General features: G+C 38.6%; 1 protein-coding gene across 1 annotated transcript in view; it reads left to right on the forward strand.

Annotated features, from left to right (window-relative positions):
- Positions 1-22,120, forward strand: part of xgb (x globin) — a 112,217-nt gene that overhangs the window by 72,800 nt on the left and 17,297 nt on the right. Inside the window, exons 2-4 of the mRNA XM_039768270.1 lie at positions 15,698-15,805; positions 17,248-17,368; positions 20,364-20,444. Of these exons, the coding sequence (XP_039624204.1) occupies positions 15,698-15,805; positions 17,248-17,368; positions 20,364-20,444 (310 nt within the window). The remainder of the gene's footprint in view (positions 1-15,697; positions 15,806-17,247; positions 17,369-20,363; positions 20,445-22,120) is intronic.

Raw genomic sequence — 22,120 nt, forward strand, 5'->3', positions numbered from 1 at the left:
AATCCTTGTTTCCAAAAGAGTTCTGCCCATTTTTCCAGCAGTTTTCTTGACTGATCTCATTTTAAATGATAATAGCCAGTATAAAGTCCGTAAAGGAACTGGGTAGGAACTGGAGACATCTGATATCTTCTAGCATATCTTTTTTGCGAACAGAGTTTTCATAACAGTTTTAATCGAGCCCTTAACGTTTTTTTTGAAAGTAGACCACTATTACCAATATGTCCTTTTTTAAAATTAATGATATACCATAGATGCATATTTTATTATAATTACTTAACTTTTATCAACTTTTATCTAACTCAATATTTATTTTTCTAGTATCAGAATGTAGTTCAAGTTATTTTGTTTTCGGTTCAATAGATGTATTTTTCATATTTGATTCTTTGTTTTTCACATCTTTGCCCCTTTTTGTTACTTAGCCCCTAGGGGCCATCCCACAGTTTGAGAACTACGGTTGTAGGGGATTATTTGTAAAACGCTCTGTGGCACTTCAAGCTAAATTAGATTTCCTTGGTTATTCAGCCGTTCATCGGTGTTCCATTTTGTTATAAATTGTATTTAGTCTCTCTTTATTTACTAAACATTTTATATTTTGAATAGAAAACAGTTATTTTGTTCAGGCTTTAATTTAAAACCGCATTTTCATCAACAGGCTATAATCACTTTGGTACTTAGGATGCTTTGTATAATACAAAGTTTTAGAAATTCTGTTAATGCTTGGTAATAGCCTTCCATTTTACATCAGTTATGAACCCCTGAAAATAAGAATGGTTATAGTAGGTTATAGGAGCCTGTACACTACAGGGCCGATGATTAGGCTTATACTGGACACGTTAGGCAAATCAGGATGGACATTTTTTTAGTAAATAGTTACATAATATTATATGTGTTTTACAAGGATTAAAATTTTACTAAAACTTTGTGGTTTATTCTCTCTTTTAGTTAGTCCAGGTTACATAGGACAGCTATCATTGAAAACTGCTTTTCCCTCTGTTTGTGAAAAAGCACCCTTGGTTTTGGTAGCATTCAGGGTGAAAATGTAAGTTTAAACTGTGATTCCAAGAGTCAACAAGTGTCTGCAAACGTCTTGAATACGAGTCAAAGGACCAGGGTTTGTGCAGGGATCATAGTCAGGGGCAGAGTTACGCTAGACATTATTATTCCAAAATGTAACATTGACTCGCCCATATCACAAATATAAGATAGTAAAACTAAAATTTACAAATACTAAGTCACAGAGGAGATTAAAAACATAATTAAGACCGGATCAACAAGGGATCACCCCAAAATCACAGCACACTACAACAGAACCTACGTTTTCTGAGGTATATTATCAGCTAAACTGTCATCTGTTTACCAGTTCCACGGGGTTGCAAAGAGTTAGGGAAAAACGTTATTTAACATCTGCTAGTATGAGGCTGATTAACATGAGCCGGTTATTGTTAGAATCTTATCTGGAACTAAAAGTCAGGTTTGTGTTCCTCCTGATTCAGGAAGAATATTAAATATTGGAGTTTAGAATATGAACTAGACTGGTAAGGACATTTATGCCTAAATAAATAAATAAAGTTAATTATGAAATAAATAATTACATGAAAAAGTGGATTTATAAAGGAGTTATTACAATTTGAAAACTGCTGTGATGTATAAAAAACATTGATAGGTGACAAAACCAGCACGAAAAGAAACCTTTTGAAATAAATAAGCTTTTTTGACATGCGTAGTCTGGAATAGTCTGAATATGTCTTAAAGAGTTCATTTTTTAATAAAACAAAAGGCAAATTAAAAATAATAAATAGTAAACCGAATAAAACACAGAAGTATCATTTAATGATATCAATTAGTGTTAAGTATTATCAAGCACCGGGATCTATTTATAAGGATTATTTAATTTAGTTATAAACAAAATGATTGGTTGCATTTTGCTTTGAAATTAACAATAGTTTGATACCGCTTTAAGAATTAGAATGCAAGACAAACCTATACACTTAATAACAAATATTGCGGATGCAATAGGAGTATCTCGGATCTCTGTTTTATTTTAACCTTTTGACAGGGAAGTATACCACCTATATTGAAAATGAACAGCCGACATGCTAACTAAATAGATATAATCGAAGATGTTTTAGAATATGGACCTGGGCACTAACCCATGATTCTGACCAACTAAAGGGTCTTTACTTAATTGTCGAACTTCCTGTGGGTGCTATGGATCTCGTAATGGAGAGTGCAAAAGATTCTAGAATCTTTACTCTGTAATGGTCCATATGACGGAGATCTAGCGCCTGTGTCCACAGTGTTAACCAGTCATAGGACATGATGTTCAAAATTCACCTAGGGTTTTTCAGAAGAGATAGGACAAGTGCGGTGTGTGTTCTGTATTCTCTTTTCTGTATTAACTATTCACAATGACCATACTCCCGAGACCTTAGGTTTTTATGCAGAAGTACATTTCACAGACCCGAATAAGAGACATCCATCAAAATGTTCTTGACACAAAGGAGGCCCAATCAGGCCGGTGGGGTGGGAGTCTCTTTTCAAAGAGTCTTTGCCCCAAGCGCCTGGATTTGTTGGGCTATAAAAATTTTTCAACAACGTGTTTTTGAACGGTTAACAATCAACATCTCTCCGGCTATGCTCCTGATCAGGCATGATGGTCTAAGGACCAGACGGCCACCTACGATGGCCTGTTTTGACCTGAGGCTATCGTGCCCGACTCCGAGTACTCTACGACTAACAGCTAACCTCCAGACCAATCTTCTTGGCCAGACCTTCTTATGCCTTGAACTGACCAGATCTAGGATCCTGAGCCTCAGGTACCTACCCATGGTGATATGTATTGGTCGGATCGTTTCCTGGAGAACGCGCAGTACCTGACATTTTGTATCTGCTAATGATGTTCCAGGGCTCCTAGCAGGTGAGGAGATAGCCATTCAGGCCGTGGATGACCTGGTACAGGCACCAGCCGTTTGGAACATATCACCCAAGGATGGGATTATGCAGACCTGGCCCCTGAACAAACTGACGGACCCTGATTGAGACATTTCGAAAGGCTCAATAGCTGTTCAAGAGTTTGATTACAGTTCTGCCGGATATAATAACGCATAGGCACCTAAAAAGTACCGGGCAGGGATGTTTAATAGACCAACCCAGCCAGACACGGCCTACGTGTCTGTTTGACACTGACCGGCTCAGCAACAGCGGCTGTCTGTTTTCCACAAACCGTGGCTCAGGAGTCTAGTCATAAAGACTCTGTGCTGCTTCAACATCTTTCTACTTTTCACCAGATTCACGCCTTTGTACAAAGTGCTGTCGATGATTGGAAAAATGAACAGTCTATTCAGAGTTGATTGTACAAGCCTTTCATAACATGGATGCTGACTCTTACTCAAAAATACCTGAAATAGCTGAGACTTTCTCTAAACGCCATTTTATGGACCTAATAGGTCTGATGGACCTTTAAGGTTTTATGGGTATACGTCCTGGAAAATCAGATGAAGTGTCTGAACTGAATGTACCGGTGAGATCACCAGTTTTTGTCTGCTTTTAATCACGCTGTTAAGTTGTAATATGTTTTGAAGTGGTTGGTAAAACCTCTTTCAATTTTAATATTGTTTTTGAAAATGACCAATAAAGTACCATTTGATTTTTAAATTCTAACCCTAATTTCTTTCGCGTCAAGGATGGAGGGTCGTTGAAAAATTTTTTATAGCCCAACAAATCCAGGCGCTTGGGGCAAAGACTCTTTGAAAAGAGACTCCCACCCCACCGGCCTGATTGGGCCTCCTTTGTGTCAAGAACATTTTGATGGATGTCTCTTATTCGGGTCTGTGAAATGTACTTCTGCATAAAAAAACCTAAGGTCTCGGGAGTATGGTCATTGTGAATAGTTAATACAGAAAAGAGAATACAGAACACACACCGCACTTGTCCTATCTCTTCTGAAAAACCCTAGGTGAATTTTGAACATCATGTCCTATGACTGGTTAACACTGTGGACACAGGCTAGATCTCCGTCATATGGACCATTACAGAGTAAAGATTCTAGAATCTTTTGCACTCTCCATTACGAGATCCATAGCACCCACAGGAAGTTCGACAATTAAGTAAAGACCCTTTAGTTGGTCAGAATCATGGGTTAGTGCCCAGGTCCATATTCTAAAACATCTTCGATTATATCTATTTCGTTAGCATGTCGGCTGTTCATTTTCAATATAGGTGGTATACTTCCCTGTCAAAAGGTTAAAATAAAACAGAGATCCGAGATACTCCTATTGCATCCAAATATTTGTTATTAAGTGTATAGGTTTGTCTTGCATTCTAATTCTTAAAGCGGTATCAAACTATTGTTAATTTCAAAGCAAAATGCAACCAATCATTTTGTTTATAACTAAATTAAATAATCCTTATAAATAGATCCCGGTGCTTGATAATACTTAACACTAATTGATATCATTAAATGATACTTCTGTGTTTTATTCGGGTTTACTATTTATTATTTTTAATTTGCCTTTTGTTTTATTAAAAAATGAACTCTTTAAGACATATTCAGACTATTCCAGACTACGCATGTCAAAAAAGCTTATTTATTTCAAAAGGTTTCTTTTCGTGCTGGTTTTGTCACCTATCAATGTTTTTTATACATCACAGCAGTTTTTCAAATTGTAATAACTCCTTTATAAATCCACTTTTTCATGTAATTATTTATTTCATAATTAACTTTATTTATTTATTTAGGCATAAATGTCCTTACCAGTCTAGTTCATATTCTAAACTCCAATATTTAATATTCTTCCTGAATCAGGAGGAACACAAACCTGACTTTTAGTTCCAGATAAGATTCTAACAATAACCGCTCATGTTAATCAGCCTCATACTAGCAGATGTTAAATAACGTTTTCCCTAACTCTTTGCAACCCGTGGAACTGGTAAACAGATGACAGTTTAGCTGATAATATACCTCAGAAAACGTAGGTTCTGTTGTAGTGTGCTGTGATTTTGGGGTGATCCCTTGTTGATCCGGTCTTAATTATGTTTTTAATCTCCTCTGTGACTTAGTATTTGTAAATTTTAGTTTTACTATCTTATATTTGTGATATGGGCGAGTCAATGTTACATTTTGGAATAATAATGTCTAGCGTAACTCTGCCCCTGACTATGATCCCTGCACAAACCCTGGTCCTTTGACTCGTATTCAAGACGTTTGCAGACACTTGTTGACTCTTGGAATCACAGTTTAAACTTACATTCCCTTCACCCTGAATGCTACCAAAACCAAGGGTGCTTTTCACAAACAGAGGGAAAAGCAGTTTTCAATGATAGCTGTCCTATGTAACCTGGACTAACTAAAAGAAAGAATAAACCACAAAGTTTTAGTAAAATTTTAATCCTTGTAAAACACATATAATATTATGTAACTATTTACTAAAAAATGTCCATCCTGATTTGCCTAACGTGTCCAGTATAAGCCTAATCATCGGCCCTGTAGTGTACAGGCTCCTATAACCTACTATAACCATTCTTATTTTCAGGGGTTCATAACTGATGTAAAATGGAAGGCTATTACCAAGCATTAACAGAATTTCTAAAACTTTGTATTATACAAAGCATCCTAAGTACCAAAGTGATTATAGCCTGTTGATGAAAATGCGGTTTTAAATTAAAGCCTGAACAAAATAACTGTTTTCTATTCAAAATATAAAATGTTTAGTAAATAAAGAGAGACTAAATACAATTTATAACAAAAATGGAACACCGATGAACGGCTGAATAACCAAGGAAATCTAATTTAGCTTGAAGTGCCACAGAGCGTTTTACAAATAATCCCCTACAACCGTAGTTCTCAAACTGTGGGGATGGCCCCCTAGGGGGCGCGAAGTAACAAAAAGGGGCCAAAGATGTGAAAAACAAAGAATCAAATATGAAAAATACATCTATTGAACCGAAAACAAAATAACTTGAACTACATTCTGATACTAGAAAAATAAATATTGAGTTAGATAAAAGTTGATAAAAGTTAAGTAATTATAATAAAATATGCATCTATGGTATATCATTAATTTTAAAAAAGGACATATTGGTAATAGTGGTCTACTTTCAAAAAAACGTTAAGGGCTCGATTAAAACTGTTATGAAAACTCTGTTCGCAAAAAAGATATGCTAGAAGATATCAGATGTCTCCAGTTCCTACCCAGTTCCTTTACGGACTTTATACTGGCTATTATCATTTAAAATGAGATCAGTCAAGAAAACTGCTGGAAAAAATGGGCAGAACTCTTTTGGAAACAAGGATTTTTCTTATGTTTTAAAATCGGTCCTTTACAAAGATGCTTTTAGATGCTTTATTTTCTAAAGATGTTTTATTTTCATGTTAAAGCAACTGGTCATTTTACGTGACTACTAAAAATGTTTTTTTTTTTTTTTTTCTTCTTTCTCCAGGTAACAAAATACATCTAGCAATACCAGGTTGTGTGGCGTTCAGTGCTTTTGTTTTATGGCTCTGTGTATCTGACCTATAATACTTTTCTCTTGCCTGTTATGGAGCTCACTCTGTCTAATTACCTGAAGTTACAGGAATTGGGAAGTGATGAACTATTTTGGTAAGAATATGTGTTAAGGTCTACATAAGAGAGTATAAAGGGCACAAGTGTCACCCTAGGACCCTAGCATGACAAAACAAAAATCATAATTGAGCTTTTCTGTTTAACTTTTTAATTAAAAATAGTGAAAATGCTTTCCAGTTATCACCTGTGTTAATAGAAATAATTTTAGTTTTTGAGTAGACAGAAAATATCAATTTTGTGCTAGTGTAACAACAGTGAGTGCTTTTACATGCACGTACAAAACTGGGTTAAGGTGAGTAATCTGTCTTAAGGTAGAAACCTGCTTTCTTAAATCTCCGTTTTAATGCACAAGTGTATTTACAGAGTTTTCCTTTGTCAAAAGGCTCCTATGTTATAGAAATGAGCTAAGGAAAAATTAAAATCATCACTGACCGCAGCAAATCCTAAAACACACGTGGAATCTGTCTCTTGTGCAGTGTGGGATTACTTTTAAAAATAACTTAATTATATTACTCACGTCTAAAATCACCCGGCCTTTGTGGGGCTACTATTCCGTATTAAAATAATTACTTTTCATTTAGCGAAATGAATGAAAACACAGCTGCCTTATGTCTATTAAGCATTCGATTCGATATATGCTCCTGGATCCCGTTCATCATTGGAGGCTGTCTCCAACCGGTTGTAACAAATGAGAGTTTATAAAGTTAAAATGTTTCGATATCCCAGACTTTTAAAACATGCGGACCCTGGTGCAGACATTCCCCTGCTACAGTAAGCCCGATTCGAAAGAGTACGCATTTCACAAACGGGACCCTTCTGTACGTAGTTCAGAATACTGACCTCTTACTACGCCAGCGCTGATACACAACCGGCCTGCGCTTTTAAACCATGCCTGAGTATTCTCAGAGAAGAGGCTCTGTTTGAATTTTCAGACGCCGAGACAAAACTACTTGATTGTAAAGCCCTTTTCGGTATGAAAAAGCTAATATTGTTTGCTTCAGTCCTATGAATTTGTACATTAATCGTCGTACACGCAGATAGATGGATATAAATGCTACATCTTATATTATACGCTCATGCGTCTACACGAGTCGCACGCGCGCACGCACTTGAGAATAAACTTGGAAATTATTCATAGTAAGAATAAAATATAAGGGTTCATCCATCCGTTTTCTAAAAACATACTTGTTTGGCGCATATAATAATCAAAAATATGCCATACCGTGATCCTTGATGTTTCCGACGAGATTCGGTGTCCTCTTTCAGTATTAACGGCCTGCTGAGTAATGGACCAGTCTGAACACTTTTATAGACCCAAAAAGCTGGGTGTTTTGGAATGTGCCCCAATCATTTTAATCGGACATCCGTATAATGGCCTTTGTCCGGTGTCTAGGCACCACTTTCGGCGGACGCTAAAAAAGTCAGGAATTTGGTTAATAGATTTGTTTAAACATCTGTACGTATCTCCGCAAGACCTTTTCACCTTTGCAAAAATTTTGTTCCGGTCACAAAGTTAAGGGTTATCCGAATTTGATTAATAGATTCCGTTGTAACTGGTAGATTTGATTAAACAGACGCATTCTGTTTTGCTCCGAGGTTAAAGGTCATCAGCGGCTCAGGCCGTTTATGATGCGGAAGTGCCACCGATTCCCCAAAGACCACAGCCCGAGATATCCGCTCTGATTAAGGCATTCAAACTTTTAGAAAAAACTAAACGCCTTTCTTCATGAGGGGAGGATTAACAGGGGTAGAAAAAGGGTTGGTTTTAGATCGATTTTAATACAAATTATAAATATATTAATTCATTTAGCATTTAGACGTCTCCAATGTGCTTTAAAAGGGAACTGCTGCATCTTATTTAACTGTGTGATGTTTAAAGGACTTATAGCGAACTAGTTATCACGTTTTTTACACGTTATCATGAAAGCCTTTAACTTTTTAAGAAACATGCGTCGGGGGATTGAATTGTGTATCTGAGTGCTAAGCGCATGGGGATGGGGGCTTACGTTCAGCTGATGAAAAGCATGTACGCTCCTGGACTGAATCAGCGCTGAGCGGGCGGGGGAGGTGGGGTTTTGGCATCTGTGTTAAGACAATCGCGCACGCTTCAGTAGGGTCTGAATCAATCCTCGTCAGCGCTGCAGGGACATACAGGCTGCAGTTTACAGCTACGTATCTTTTCGGAGGCTGCGTAGAGCTTCGGCCCTGACCATTTCGCGAGCGCGCGGGGGGCTGTCTGATCTGAGAGCCGGACAGCTTGTATTTCAGTGTGCCTGCGGGGCTGCGCAGAGACTGCTTGTCTTTCTGTGTGCGATGTTGAAAGGCTTTTTTTAAACTCAGAGCCTGTCTGTGAGATGGCTGTTGTTCTGTGAAAAGGCTTGATCTGTAAGTGGGCTTAGGTAAAAAATAAAAAGTGGCATACAAATGATATAGCATCGATTAGATAGATAGATATTTTAAAAATAATTGTTACATAGATATAAGGATTCTTACCCAAAGCAATATTGGCAGGAACGGAGCATGTGTGTGTGTGTGTGTGTGTGTGTGTGTGTGTGTGTGTGTGTATGTCCTCGAAAAATGGCCCAGGAAGTGGAGGGGCCAGACATCATGTGCTGCGGTGAGGCTTAGGCAGGCCATTCAGTCTGGGTATGGATAGGAACATGCCTGAACTTGTCCTGGGACCGGCTGCAGCATGCCTGAACTTGTCTTTGGAAGAGGGGTGGTGGCTGGGAAGTGGTGGGGGTTGGTGATGGGTTCAAGGGGGGCCTAGGCAGCCCTTGGGCATGTCTGAACTTGCCCTAGTGAGATGGGGCAATGCAGGTGGCCAAGCAGGGGGGGGTGGTGGGGGTTCAAGGAGGGTGGGGGCATCCATCAAATTGCCCTTGACAGCTTCCTGGGGAAAACAGATGGCTGGGCTAAAGGTCAACAAACAACCGGTGGTTGGGGTGGGGACTTCCTGTCATTAATCAACAGGGGCCCGGATCAAGGTCATCCAAGGTCAACAAAACAACCGGTGGTGGGGGAGGGGACTTCCTGAAAGGTCATCAAAGGTCAACTAACAACAGATGGTGGGTGGGGGCGGGACTTCCGGTCTTCGATTAAAAAGGGCGTGGTTTAATCTCATCAATCAAACTCGGATTAAATTTTGACAGAAGCCGCCTGACATTATACTACTTACATCTAAACCAGAGCCTACAGGTTCCATGTCATCTAATTGATTGTCACTATCTCGATCACTGTCATTACTGTCAGATGTTTCAAAACATCAGCAATCTTCTATTCTGTTTAGAACACTATTTTCCTTAAGCTGTTGCGACCAAAAAAAATCAATGGCCGTCGACTAGATGGCAGCACTGTAGTAGATAACCGAGAAATGGCTGCAAACCTTCCAACAAGTTGGCTGTATTTATAGTGGCTGTACACTGAGATATGACTTCTCTTGTATGTGACGTCATGACAGGCTCAATGACATACGACTTAACCCATATGTCACATTCAAAGTGTTTCCCAGAAAACTCCTTCCCAGATTTAAAACATGTACAGTATGTGTTATACCAGGCACCCCTTTCCCAGTTGTTGAACTTTTAACCAATATAACAAAATCACAGTAGGTACTTTTTTATAAGGTTTCACCTCATTAATTGTTTTCATATCTCCATGCTTGGCACCACGTCTTTGAGCTCTGTGCCCTTTAATGGATATGACATGTACAGTATACTGAGCATTTCTTCCTCCCAACCTTGGACTCTCATCTAAAAATGTTGTCTCTGTGCTTGAACTATTGTTCCTCAATTTTGTATTGATAAAAAAAAAACAATTTTCGTAAAACTGGAGAATGGAAAACAAATTGCGTTCCACTTCAAACAAAATTTGTTTCACTGATTCAAGAAGAATAGTGTTTAGTCTTGTCTGAAAGTATTTACATGCTCTCATTTCACACGTATCTGCCTGTGATTTAATTTCAATATTTATATCTATGAAGTACTAATGGTTGAACACTGGTCCTTGAATCTTGATCTTGGTCTCAGTCAAGAACTTGTGCTGTGACACATGTAATGCGATCCATGGATTGGTATCACAGGCTGCCTGGGCTTCGGGTGCTTCTCATTGTAAGTAGTGACATGGCCAAAAGAATAGCCATGAAAACACACAGCATCTCTGTCGGGAAGAGAACCATTACGACATCAGATGGCAGTGAAGATCATTTGCAGCAACCTCTTCATTGTGACCTAGGTTGCTGACAGGAAAATAAGAGCAGCAAGGGCGCAATTACTTCTAAAAAACACAATTTTCTGAAAAGCACACAAAGCAATGGTTTCACACAGATATCAACATAAAATGTCTGTTGCTTCATGCTGTGACCGCCTGTTCGCCAGGAGTGTGCAGCAGGTGTGAAAGATCAGCCTCGACCCAGACAGACATACGACTCCCAATGTCCAGAGCACACAGATTTTTATTTTCATCTTTTGCTTTACAGCACCACACAACACACAAATCACCAACAGTGCTCAGTCCTTTCTTCTTTTCCTCTCTTCTCTGGCCGCCTCCACTCCTCTCCCGCAAGCTCTGTCCTCTGCCTCCCGACTCTGGCTCTCCGAATGGAGTGAGGCGGTCTCTTTTACACTACACCACGTGGTCCCCGATCAACTTCCGGGTCTAGCGAAAATGCTGTATGGGAATCCAGCTCCTCTTCGGGTAGCACTTCCAGGTGTGGCGGAAATGCTGCATGCCAAGGCTCCGGAGCTGTCCAGGCACCCCCTGTCGGTGGCCACGGACCCCAGTAGGGCTGAGCTTCAGTGACCCCGATTCAACCCAGGGGGGCTGCCCTCTTGTGTCCCGGAGGAGGTACTGCTGATGACATGTCCTCTCCTCCGGTCCTCTCCTCAGAAGGGCGAACCGACCGGGCAAGGACCCCGGCCGTCTGTCACACAGACTGGCTGCCAGGCTGTTTTCATGTGATGTGAGGGGCAGTGGTGGTATTGTTGAAGCAGGTTTATCTGCTAAACAAATTATTCTGTTTCAACATTTAGGTACCTGTTGCTGTCTTTATAAAAGCAAATTCTGCTCCACAATTGTTTTGAGCTGTGCTTTGTTGAAATTAACTTTTTGCTTTTTTTGATTTTGTGCTTAAAATACAGTACTTTCAGTGATTAAATAGTGTTTGTGAAATTTTTTTTCATTGTGCTGGTTCTGAATTTCTTTGAAAGGTTATTAATTCATTGATAAAATTATACAATTCAGCATTAGTAAGTATTAGCATTTACTACTTATCACGTATGATGGGCTACATATGAACGCTAACAGTGGGTAAGTTTGTTTTTCATTGTTACACGTTATTTTGTCAATGAAAGAAATTTGTTTTATCGGTAATTACAGTGATTGTTTGAACTAATTTAATAAATTATATTGCAATGAATGAAATAATTGTTTTATCATTTTTCCTGTAAGAGATCCTTTTTAATTAAAGTGTAATTATTCTTTAAAATTGAAAATTGTGAAATTTATATACCATACCTTTCTGATTTGCGCTACACATTTACTGCTTTGTCCTTATGTTTAATTCCACGAATTGTATTTCATATATGGTTTGATCCTTCATCAATTTTGTACTGTTTGTGAATTAATGCACATTTCTTCTTGTTTTCCATAATTTTTAGATTGCCCAATCTTTTTTATTATTACCTACATTTAATTTTTTATTTGAAAATGAGAGTTAAAAAGCAAAGAGCATCGCAAAGGCAGAAGAAAATGAATCAGTTGCACACACGTTTACACTCTGATTTTTCATATAAACAGAATGAAAGAGTTAAAGGGCAAGAATAATATATAATTCTGGGAATACCTAATTATTCATCTTATTTATTAAAAGTCTATTAACTATGTTGCAATGTATTGTTATTTTTAACTGTTATTTAACTTATCAACAATGCAAAGAAAATACAAACACAAAATAACACTGCAATTGGAAATTTATCTAATCAGGTAAAAGAACTATCTAATAAACTTGAAATTTGAAAAGGTAGATGTTTTGTTTCACAAGTTGAAATATTCATGCAATTAACATATAATCTCTACATATATGAGAAAGTCAAGTGGAGAACGCTCCAGATTTTATAGGAATAAAGAAATGAGAAAGGACGTTAGCTGGTTGACAGTAATGCTAACGACAGAGTCAGGGGATGTCAGGGGGTTTTCATGTAATGAGAATTTCCTGTAAAGAAAACACGTGCGTTTTAGTGTCTATTAATGTGTAAAATTCACAGCTTGTTACTTATACATATATATATATATATATAGAGTTGTTAGTGGCCCGGACACAGACAGGCGGACACGTTCAACTCACCCAACACACGTTTAATGGACATTCTGCTATATACAATTAAGTGCTCTCGCAAACCGCAAAAGTCCTCAAAGTCCTGGCCCTCCAACAATGCCTCACTTCATATTAAAAATGTACAAGAGGAGTAAAAGCCTCTGGAGTCATGCAGCATTGTCATTAAATGAGCCATGGGACAAAAATGGCTACCAATGCTTTTTTTTTTCTTGCATTTATTTACAACTGATTAAAATGTTTAATTTAGTCCTATGTATGCACACTGCTTCTCCAAAGTAATGTGATTGAGAGACTTAAATAGAATTGAGGAGTGAACAAGGACTTAGGGACCAGTATTACTTGTTTTCTAGTCCCTAAACAAAAAACTTATTAACTCCAAAAAATATTAGGGTCCTCACATTTCAAAAATGCAACATCAAGTACAAAATTAATTTTAGTGTCACTTTCACATAATCATATTAAAATCGAAACTTGCTGTTTTGTTCATCACCAGCAAATTGAGACTGATGAGGATTGTTAAATGGTTGGAATGGTCTGATCTCATCCAGATTAGTCTGATATTCTTCAATGCTTTGAAAGTGAGTCAGATGTGAAGACTGGACTGACCTGTCCAAAGCTTTAGATCTCCAACACTTTTCTCATAATACCGAAGAAGTAGAAATGTAGAAATATCAGAATTTTCTACAGTTCAGGAGGTGAACACCAAATTTGAAGAAAGCTCTCATAGAAAGTAAAACTCTGGCAGACTGGAGTCAGTCGGCTAATCAAATAACATACAGGGCGAGACTGGTCAGCTAAGTATCCATGTCAGAGGGGGTCCCATGGTTTATTGGGGCCACCTAGATGAGCGTTACAGAAATTTCATGCATGAGTCAGAAGCTCATGAGGATGAAAACCTCCATCTATATATCTGTCCATCCTCTAACTTTAGATAATTGTGAAATTGCCTACATAACGAATTTTGGTGTCAGTTTTGTGGAGCTGTATGCAAATCGAAACTTGCCTGTTTCACTCATCACTACTTCTAACTACTAAATGATGCCTCATTACTTAATAAAAAGTGATGTCCATTGCAACAACTCCAGCAAAATGTGGTAAATTGTTCTCCTGTTTTTTCTTTTATAATTGAATACATGCCACTCTCCATCATTTCTCAGTAATTTAAACTTGAATGTGATACGTGTTGGTTTGTTACATATTGTTACTCCCTTACTCTGATCATTTAAAGCTCATGCGACAATCTTCTGGTGGTCAAATTTGAAATTACGCCACTGGACCACAAATGTCATAGAGATGGCAGTAAACAAGTTAAGAGTATAACTATGGTCCCCTAGAAAGACTGAAGTCTACACTGTGTGACAGTTTAGGGCTTTGTTGTCCCCTTGAACCCTCAGTCTATACGTCAGAAACCAGGTAAAAGTCCAAAGTTTACATTTATTATAATAATAAAGTGCACAAAGCAACCTCCTCTCCACAATACTCATAAATAAATCAATTCTCCAATAAACAATAATCAATCCTCCTCTCCCAGACACGCTTCCACCCTCCCACCTAGCTCAGCTCATTGTCTGGGAGTTCCCAGAGTCCTTTTATAGTTCCTGACCCGGAAGTGTTTCCCATCCTTCAGTCCATGATTCCTTATCACTTCCGGGTCAGATACAAAGTCATTTTCTTCACCCCGGAAGTACATTATTCCTCCTGTCCATGTGTCTCGGACGTACTTCCGGGGCGTAGGGCAAATAGTAGTCCCTGGTTCTCCCTGGAGCGACCCCTGGTGGTCCTGACATTATCCAGCAGGGCTTTACAGGAAAACTCTATAGTCCATGATGACCTGCTGGAATTTGGGGCATCTTCATGTCGCAGGGAGGGCTCCCTCTGGCAGCCTGGGGGTACTGGCTGGGATAAATGGCCGCCCATGGACAACAGCTGGTAATTCATTTTTCAAACCAGTGCAGACAAGCACATGCCGGCAGAGGAATTATAACTTAACACTGCAAACATAAAGTGGCTAAAAAAAATTAGTGGTAAAACTATTGGTTTTGGGGTACTGTGCTGTAGCCACAAACAAGTATGAACGAAGGCTGACTTAGTTTTGTCACACGGTAGCCATCCTCTTCTTAAAGTTTCATTTGTTGCCATCAGGCTGAAAATTTTGATTCAGAGGTAAGGAGCAGATTTAAGTTGTCTTCATTTCATAAGCATTTTGAATTCCAGTAGTTGTAGGGATCCTGTTGGTTTATGAATAAGTACTGTGCACTCTTAAAGTTAATTATTCTTTTTTGTACAAGTCCTGTAGGTGTGAGTACTGCTTTTGAATGATTTCTAACATATACTGTGTCTTAGTTTGTTTTCTTGTACCTGTGTCACAGTGTCCTGTGTTTTTGTACTTTCCTGCTGCAAACAAAGTTCAGTCTGGGATGATAAAGTCTACCTAACCAAACCAATGGTAGAGGGAATCCCACCCAGAAAAATGAAAAGATGACCAAAAAAGAGAATGGCACAAGTGACAACTCCTGGCATCCGGCTAACTGTTTCACAGATGGCAATAGAAGAAGCTCAAAAGCTTACAAAGCCCTTTAAAAAGTATAAGGGGTAATGACTCTAGTTGACCTCTAGACAGAGACCAAAGTAATGGAGGTACACTTTTACAAGCAAGCTAACCAGAGTCACTATCAGAATTGTTATCACTACAGAGTACTGAGCCTGAATGGCTTTATTGTAGTCTTTTTCTATTTGCTGACATTAATGTCGTGAAAAAGCGAAGAGTCTAATTTTTCTATTTTATTTTTTTAATATTTAGGCTCTTTGAGACTCATCCTGAGTGTAAAGATGTCTTCTTCATCTTTCGTGAGATTGATGATCTGCAGGAGCTGAAGATGAGCAAGGAACTCCAAGCACACGGCCTAAGGTACTGTAAGCAATGGTATTGAAAATAAGGCAAGGAGAATCGATAAGGGCCACTCTGTCCTTGTACAATAGCAAGATTTCAGACCAAAGCAAGCCAGACTATTCTTTTGTGAAAGAATTATCAGATAGCGGGGACATATATTATTGTGATTTGACAACACCAAAGTAGCAAAAAAAGGCTCAGAATAAAGAAAAACTGGACCAGTCTTCACTAGGAAATGGCCACACCCCAGACAGCCTAGCCCTAAACTCAAATGGCAGGCATTTAAGGTTCAGCAATTTCAAAAATACTCAAAAATGTCATTTGAAAATATCTGGCATTTCAAACTAAAAATGAAACAATGTTCCTTACATTTTAATTGCTTATCAAATAAAGAAAAAAGAACAGCAACAAGCCAATCTACGGAATAAAGAAGCACCGAAAATAATCACAATAAGTAATTTCATAATTACCCAAAAATGTCCTTGTAAAGAAAAAAATCTTACTGTGTCTCTATTTGTACCAGCACATTTAAATTAGAGATGAGATCATATAATATTTTCACTTTATATTTTCTTCTCTGATAAAAAAACACATAAGATGTTGCATTTCTACGAACTATATATTCATGTAAGACTTTTTTTAAATCTTTTTATCTATATTGGGATATTTAAATAATTTTAAGAGACATAGGTATGCTATTGAAAAAATACTATTTATGTGTGTGCTGAGTGGCATAAATTAAATGATATTTGACTATGTTATGTAAATGAGCATGACAGATAAAAGAAGCTACTCTATTAGATTCATTTAGTCTTGCCATAGAGAGGTCAGTGGCTCATGTGGTGGGCCTCAAATCAATTGTTATAATAAAAAGGCATCCTTCTTGAATTTTATTTGTAATGTTAACTCATGACAGTACATCAAGGAAGAGGCCCCAAACTCAAACGGCAGGCATTTAAGGCTCAGTAATTTCAAAAATGCTCAAAAATGTCATTCAGGGGAGAAGATAACTGAAAACCTCTGGCCTTTCAAACAAAAAATGAAACACTGTTCATTATATTTCAATAATTTATTTAAATAATTAAAAGAAACAATAAACAGACAAGGCAGGGGATAAGGAGACAAAAAAAATCAAAAATTGTTTTGCCTAATAAGATAACCCAAAGCAAACAAATCCAGTTGTAATCAAAATGCGAAAGCCAGAAACAGTAATAAAAAGAACAAACAGAAAAGAGAAATCTGAATAGTACTGATGAACTGCACACTGCAGAACTTAATGACTCTGAAGGACATTAGCTTTCAGCGAGAAAAATTAGTCAGAGGATGGTCCTTCATCAGTGATGTCATGGTGGATCTGCCTCTTGGGGTTCCATTCTCATAGCACAACACATAGCACAAGTAATAGACCTTTCGTTTTCTTTCTCTCTCTCATTTTATGATTCTGGATGTCCGTATTTCAGGGTGATGTCCTTCATTGAGAAGAGTGTGGCGAGGCTGTCCCAAGAAGACAAACTGGAGCAGATTGCTTTTGATCTGGGAAGAAGTCATTGCCGTTACAATGCTCCACCAAAATACTATGAGGTACTGTATGATTAACATCAGATGCAAAGTGGGTGTTTGCCCTGCTGGCAGAAGTTATGGCAAACTTCATTTGGCCCTAAGAACAAAATGGTCTTGTGACTTATAGACAAAGCCTTTTCCGTCATTATTTCATGTAAGTCTGGTGATAAATCAGGAACAATGCTGCTTATCCATTGTGTGGCAATGTTACTACCATGTGTGCCACTATAGTGTGAGCTATTATTGTATGGCTGTAGCATGCCCACTTCACCTGTATTAACATGAGGTTAGTGGAACTTATTAAGTTTGTTATGGGTTGGTCTACTGTCACACCCTAAGATTAATAAACACACACATAAGTACTAATTTTCAGTGATCCCTGCAAAGCCTATTTTAACACTTCACCCTTTCCCAGTATAAATCACCATGTTTTTGGTGATGTGTTTGATCCAGATAGCAGGTCAACCTCCCATTCCTGCAGTATTGATAGATTAAATAATATAACTAAAATAATACTAATAAAACAAGAAGGAGCAAAATACAAAGTGGAAAATACATGTACATGTATTAAATTACTTATATAAAACATAAATGGCAAAAACAGCGCAACCACATACCAACATGTACAGTACACAGATATAACAAGCAGAAAAAAACTCCTCAACCACAGGCAACACACAAAGTCCACGTGGGTTCTGTCACATCTTAAGTGAAATTGTAGTTCTTTTTTCTCTTTTTCTTTTTGGAAGTCTCCAAAACATGCTAACCCAGAAAAATGAAGGTTGCTTTCAGCTCACCAAATCAAAATCCTCAAATCTAAACCCCCAGAAGTTGATTGACAGCCTGCCAGGCTGAATAGCAGAGGTCTTGAAAAGGAAAGAAGGGCCAACACTGCAAATATTGACTATTTGCATAAATTTAATGTAATTGTCAATAAAAGTCTTTGAAACTTATGAAATGCAAGTAATTCTACTTCAGTATACCATTGAAACATCTGACAAAAAAATCTAAAAGCAATGAAGCAGCAAACTTTGTGAAAACCAACACTTGTGTTATTCTCAAAACCTTTGGCCATAACTGTACAGATACAGAGGCTCACTAACTTTGACGTATGTAGTAACTGTTAACCAAACATTCCAACGTTCAGTTATTTAACAGTTGAGATAGTAGCTGTATGGTTTGAGATGAACTAAATTGTGGTTACGTTCATATGGCTACTGGACAGTAAATACGCAACATCATGCAATGAAATGAAACTCATTAGAAATGTCTGCTGTCGCAAAAGTGAAGCCCATCTCTGTATGCCCTCCACCTATTTGGAACACGTCCTTTACATTACATGCAGTAGTATAATTTTCAAGTACTGCTCCAGGTGTTTTGCTCATAAAGCTGTATTTTGGTAAATAACCTTTCATCTTGCCTGAGTTTCCATGAAAGCTTGCATATTGTAATCTTTTTAGTTAGCCAATTTTGCTTGACTTCTCACTACATCCATCCATCATCCAATCCGCTATATCCTAACCACAGGGTCATGGGGGTCTGCTGGAGGCAATCCCAGCCAGCACAGGGTGCAAGGCAGGAAATAAACCCTGGGCAGGGCGCCAGCCCACCACAGGGCACACACACCCATGACAATTTAAAATCGCCAATGCACCTAACCTGCATGTCTTTGGGAGGAAACCCATGCAGACAGAGAGAACATGCAAACTCCACGCATGGAGGACCTGGGAAGCGAACCCGGGTCTCCTAACTGCAAGGCCACTGCACCACCATGCCGCCCCTTCTCACTACATAAATAAACTAAATAATTATAGAGAGTGGTGTGCAAAAAATAGACAAACACAATTGTTGTTGACCCTCTACAATGTTTTTGTTTTCCCAGGAGAAAATGTTTCTGCCCAATAAAAAACTCCAGTTCATGATAGAGAGACAATTGTGGTTATTATTATTTTGATTATTTGCCTGTTAATTGGTGGCTGTGGTGCTTGCAGGGCACTTTACAAGAAGAAAAGTTCTGCGTGTTTGTCTGTTTGGTTTAAGGGGCAACAGTGACCCTTAGCGATCACAACGAAGAGCAGAAATCAGCCCATGAACGGCATCTTCAACGCCCTGGTGGATGGACTATCTCAGATGTCTCAGTTGTCTCTCAGTGTTTCGGCTGGGCTGTTCTTTATGCCAAAAGGCACACATGGGGTTCTGTACTTCATGATGTTACACACAGGTAACTGGCTAGCAGCTCTGGTGATGGACAGCTCTGCCTACAAGCTTTGATCATCAGGGTATGCCCAGAAGAGTTCATCTTGTCGAAGATCCCTTGAGAAAAACAGATACCCAATTTAAAATATGACATAGATTTTCTGGTAGATAACATAAAGAGTAAAATATGCATAGTGTGTAAGATTAAATAAAAACAGAAGCCACTCTCACATTCTCACAGTGTCACTAATAACATTGCTGTTGTCAGAGCTGCACAGACCTGTTTTGTGTTCAGAGAAATCAGGTCCATCTGAGAACAAACTTTCAAATGATGCAGGTTGTTTTTAATATGGTGCCTGTAGTCCCAAAACGATGACTGCCCACTTCATAACATCACCCTTCACCGCACTGTGAGAATCAGAACTTCTTTGTCATCCAGTTAATTTACCCAATACCACCACCGCTCCCCTTTACCACCAGCCTCATCATGTGGTTTACAATTTCAGTGGATCATGAATTTCAAGAATCATTTCATATTACCAGCCATGCCCTTTAAACAACTTAACAGCCATTATTTTTGGCATTCCTGAGAGTAGTTTAGTGCGCATCATGGCCTAAAGGCAAAGGCTGAATGACTACGGTGATCTAAAGAGAGGATTTTACAATCTCTGCCTCATGGTGACAGCCTTTACAGACTTACAAGAGGAACTAAAAGCAGTTTAGCTATAACTTCTGACACCTTGGCGCACCCCCAGAGTCCCTAAGCAGTGTAGTCTTGGGACAGTTCTTAGCTAATAATTTCTTCTTTTCTTTTTGGCAGTACGTTGGGGTTCAGTTCATCAGTGCAGTAAAACCCATTCTGCGGGACCACTGGACACAAGATGTGGAGGAGGCCTGGGAGGTGGGTGCCTTTTGTCTGTTTCCTTACATCGTGATGGTAATCTTTGAACACCTGGCATTTACCATAACTCAAGGCAGAACACACAAACCCCATAGATGGTTCAAGGCAAGTTAATCACAAGCTGGCTTCTGACAAGCAAAGGCAAACTTCACTAAGAAAATTTCCATCTATCCGCTCATCTGTTTTCCTAAACTGTTCAGCCCAGTTCATCATGTGAGTTTTTATGTATTGTAATAAGGGGGCAGGATAGCTAGCAAGACAAGGTGGTACAGAACAGGACAGAACCATACAAGCAAAACAGGAAAACACTGGTAATGGAAATACAAGAGGTACAGTATGCCTTAGGTGTGGGCAGGGTGCCCCAGAAGCAACGTTGTGTAAATAGGACAGTCGGGAACCCATAAAACAGTGAAAGGCAACCTTTTTCGAGTCCAAAAATTTTCTTTCGCGGCGCACCTGAGGGACTGCCCATAAATAAAGTCGTGACGTAAAACAGTTCATTTTACAAGTTTGAAAGACATTTTATTAATACAGGAATCAAAGGATAAATCTTAAATTTAATTAATGTGAACGTTGAGATTGTTTTTCATGAACATATGAGATTGATGCGAGGATCAATTTTTAAAAGACAGACTCGCATTTCCTTGTCGATCATTTGAAGTCTCTCGCGTTTCTTAGACCTCATTTCCGTAAGTGTTCCTTTATCTGCTTTTCCAACATAATTTTTTTTTTTAAACATTACCTTTTTTAATCAACCAAAAGTTAAAAAACACTAGCTATTTTAAATATTTTACAAAAGTTTTCGCGGTGCCCATAGAAAATTCCACGGCGCACCGGTTGCCCAACAATGCCATAAGAGAAAGTTTAACAAAAACTAGCTGCAGGGGCACCATGGACCACTAGAGGGAACTCTAAACCTGCTATCCTCATAGTGCTCTGAACCCCAGTGATTCTGGGAATGAGAATGATAAAGAATGTCACGAGAACTAGGCAGGAGGAAAAGAGGCCAAAGAAAGAGATGTGGAAGGTGAAAGGGGATGTGGGGACCTTGGCAAAATATATTTGTTACTTTGTGCCCACCACTATAATTCTGACTTTCCCATTATTATCCTTTCCTGTTATTATTTAATAACAGAAACTCACATTATTATTGTTATTATTATTATTCATAACAAAATAGGCAGTAGAAAGAAAAAGGTTTGGGGATGGCCACTCTGTATACTTTAAAAACAGGCAGTCAAAATGAAAAAATGTCTTCACAAACACGAGCTGACTAACATGGTGAAACAGGGTTATAAATATGGTGGAAGACAGGAAAAGTGGAGTCAGGGATGATATGGCAGGTAGATGGATTCTGAGCACTGCAAGTGATGTCAGCACATGGGGCAAGAACTGATGTCATCAGTAGTGATGTCACTGAGAGGCATGGGCTTCGGCTGGGCTGCAGAGGGATGCGTTAAGATGGCCCTGATTGGTGCTATCATCTGATGCTTTTTCCTTTTGTCCCTCTGCAGCCCAGCCGAAGATCATAGAGGCCCCATGCTAATCTATGTTTGTTGTGACTTGCTGAGTGGGTGCACTGCATTGCCAGGAGGCCTATAATGCTGTTAAGATGGCCCTGGTTGAATATTGGAAATGAGAGGAAGATCCGTGCATCATCAGCACAGAGTTGGTAG

The sequence above is a fragment of the Polypterus senegalus genome, chromosome 11 (assembly GCF_016835505.1).
Source record: "Polypterus senegalus isolate Bchr_013 chromosome 11, ASM1683550v1, whole genome shotgun sequence".
Classification (NCBI taxonomy): domain Eukaryota; kingdom Metazoa; phylum Chordata; class Cladistia; order Polypteriformes; family Polypteridae; genus Polypterus; species Polypterus senegalus.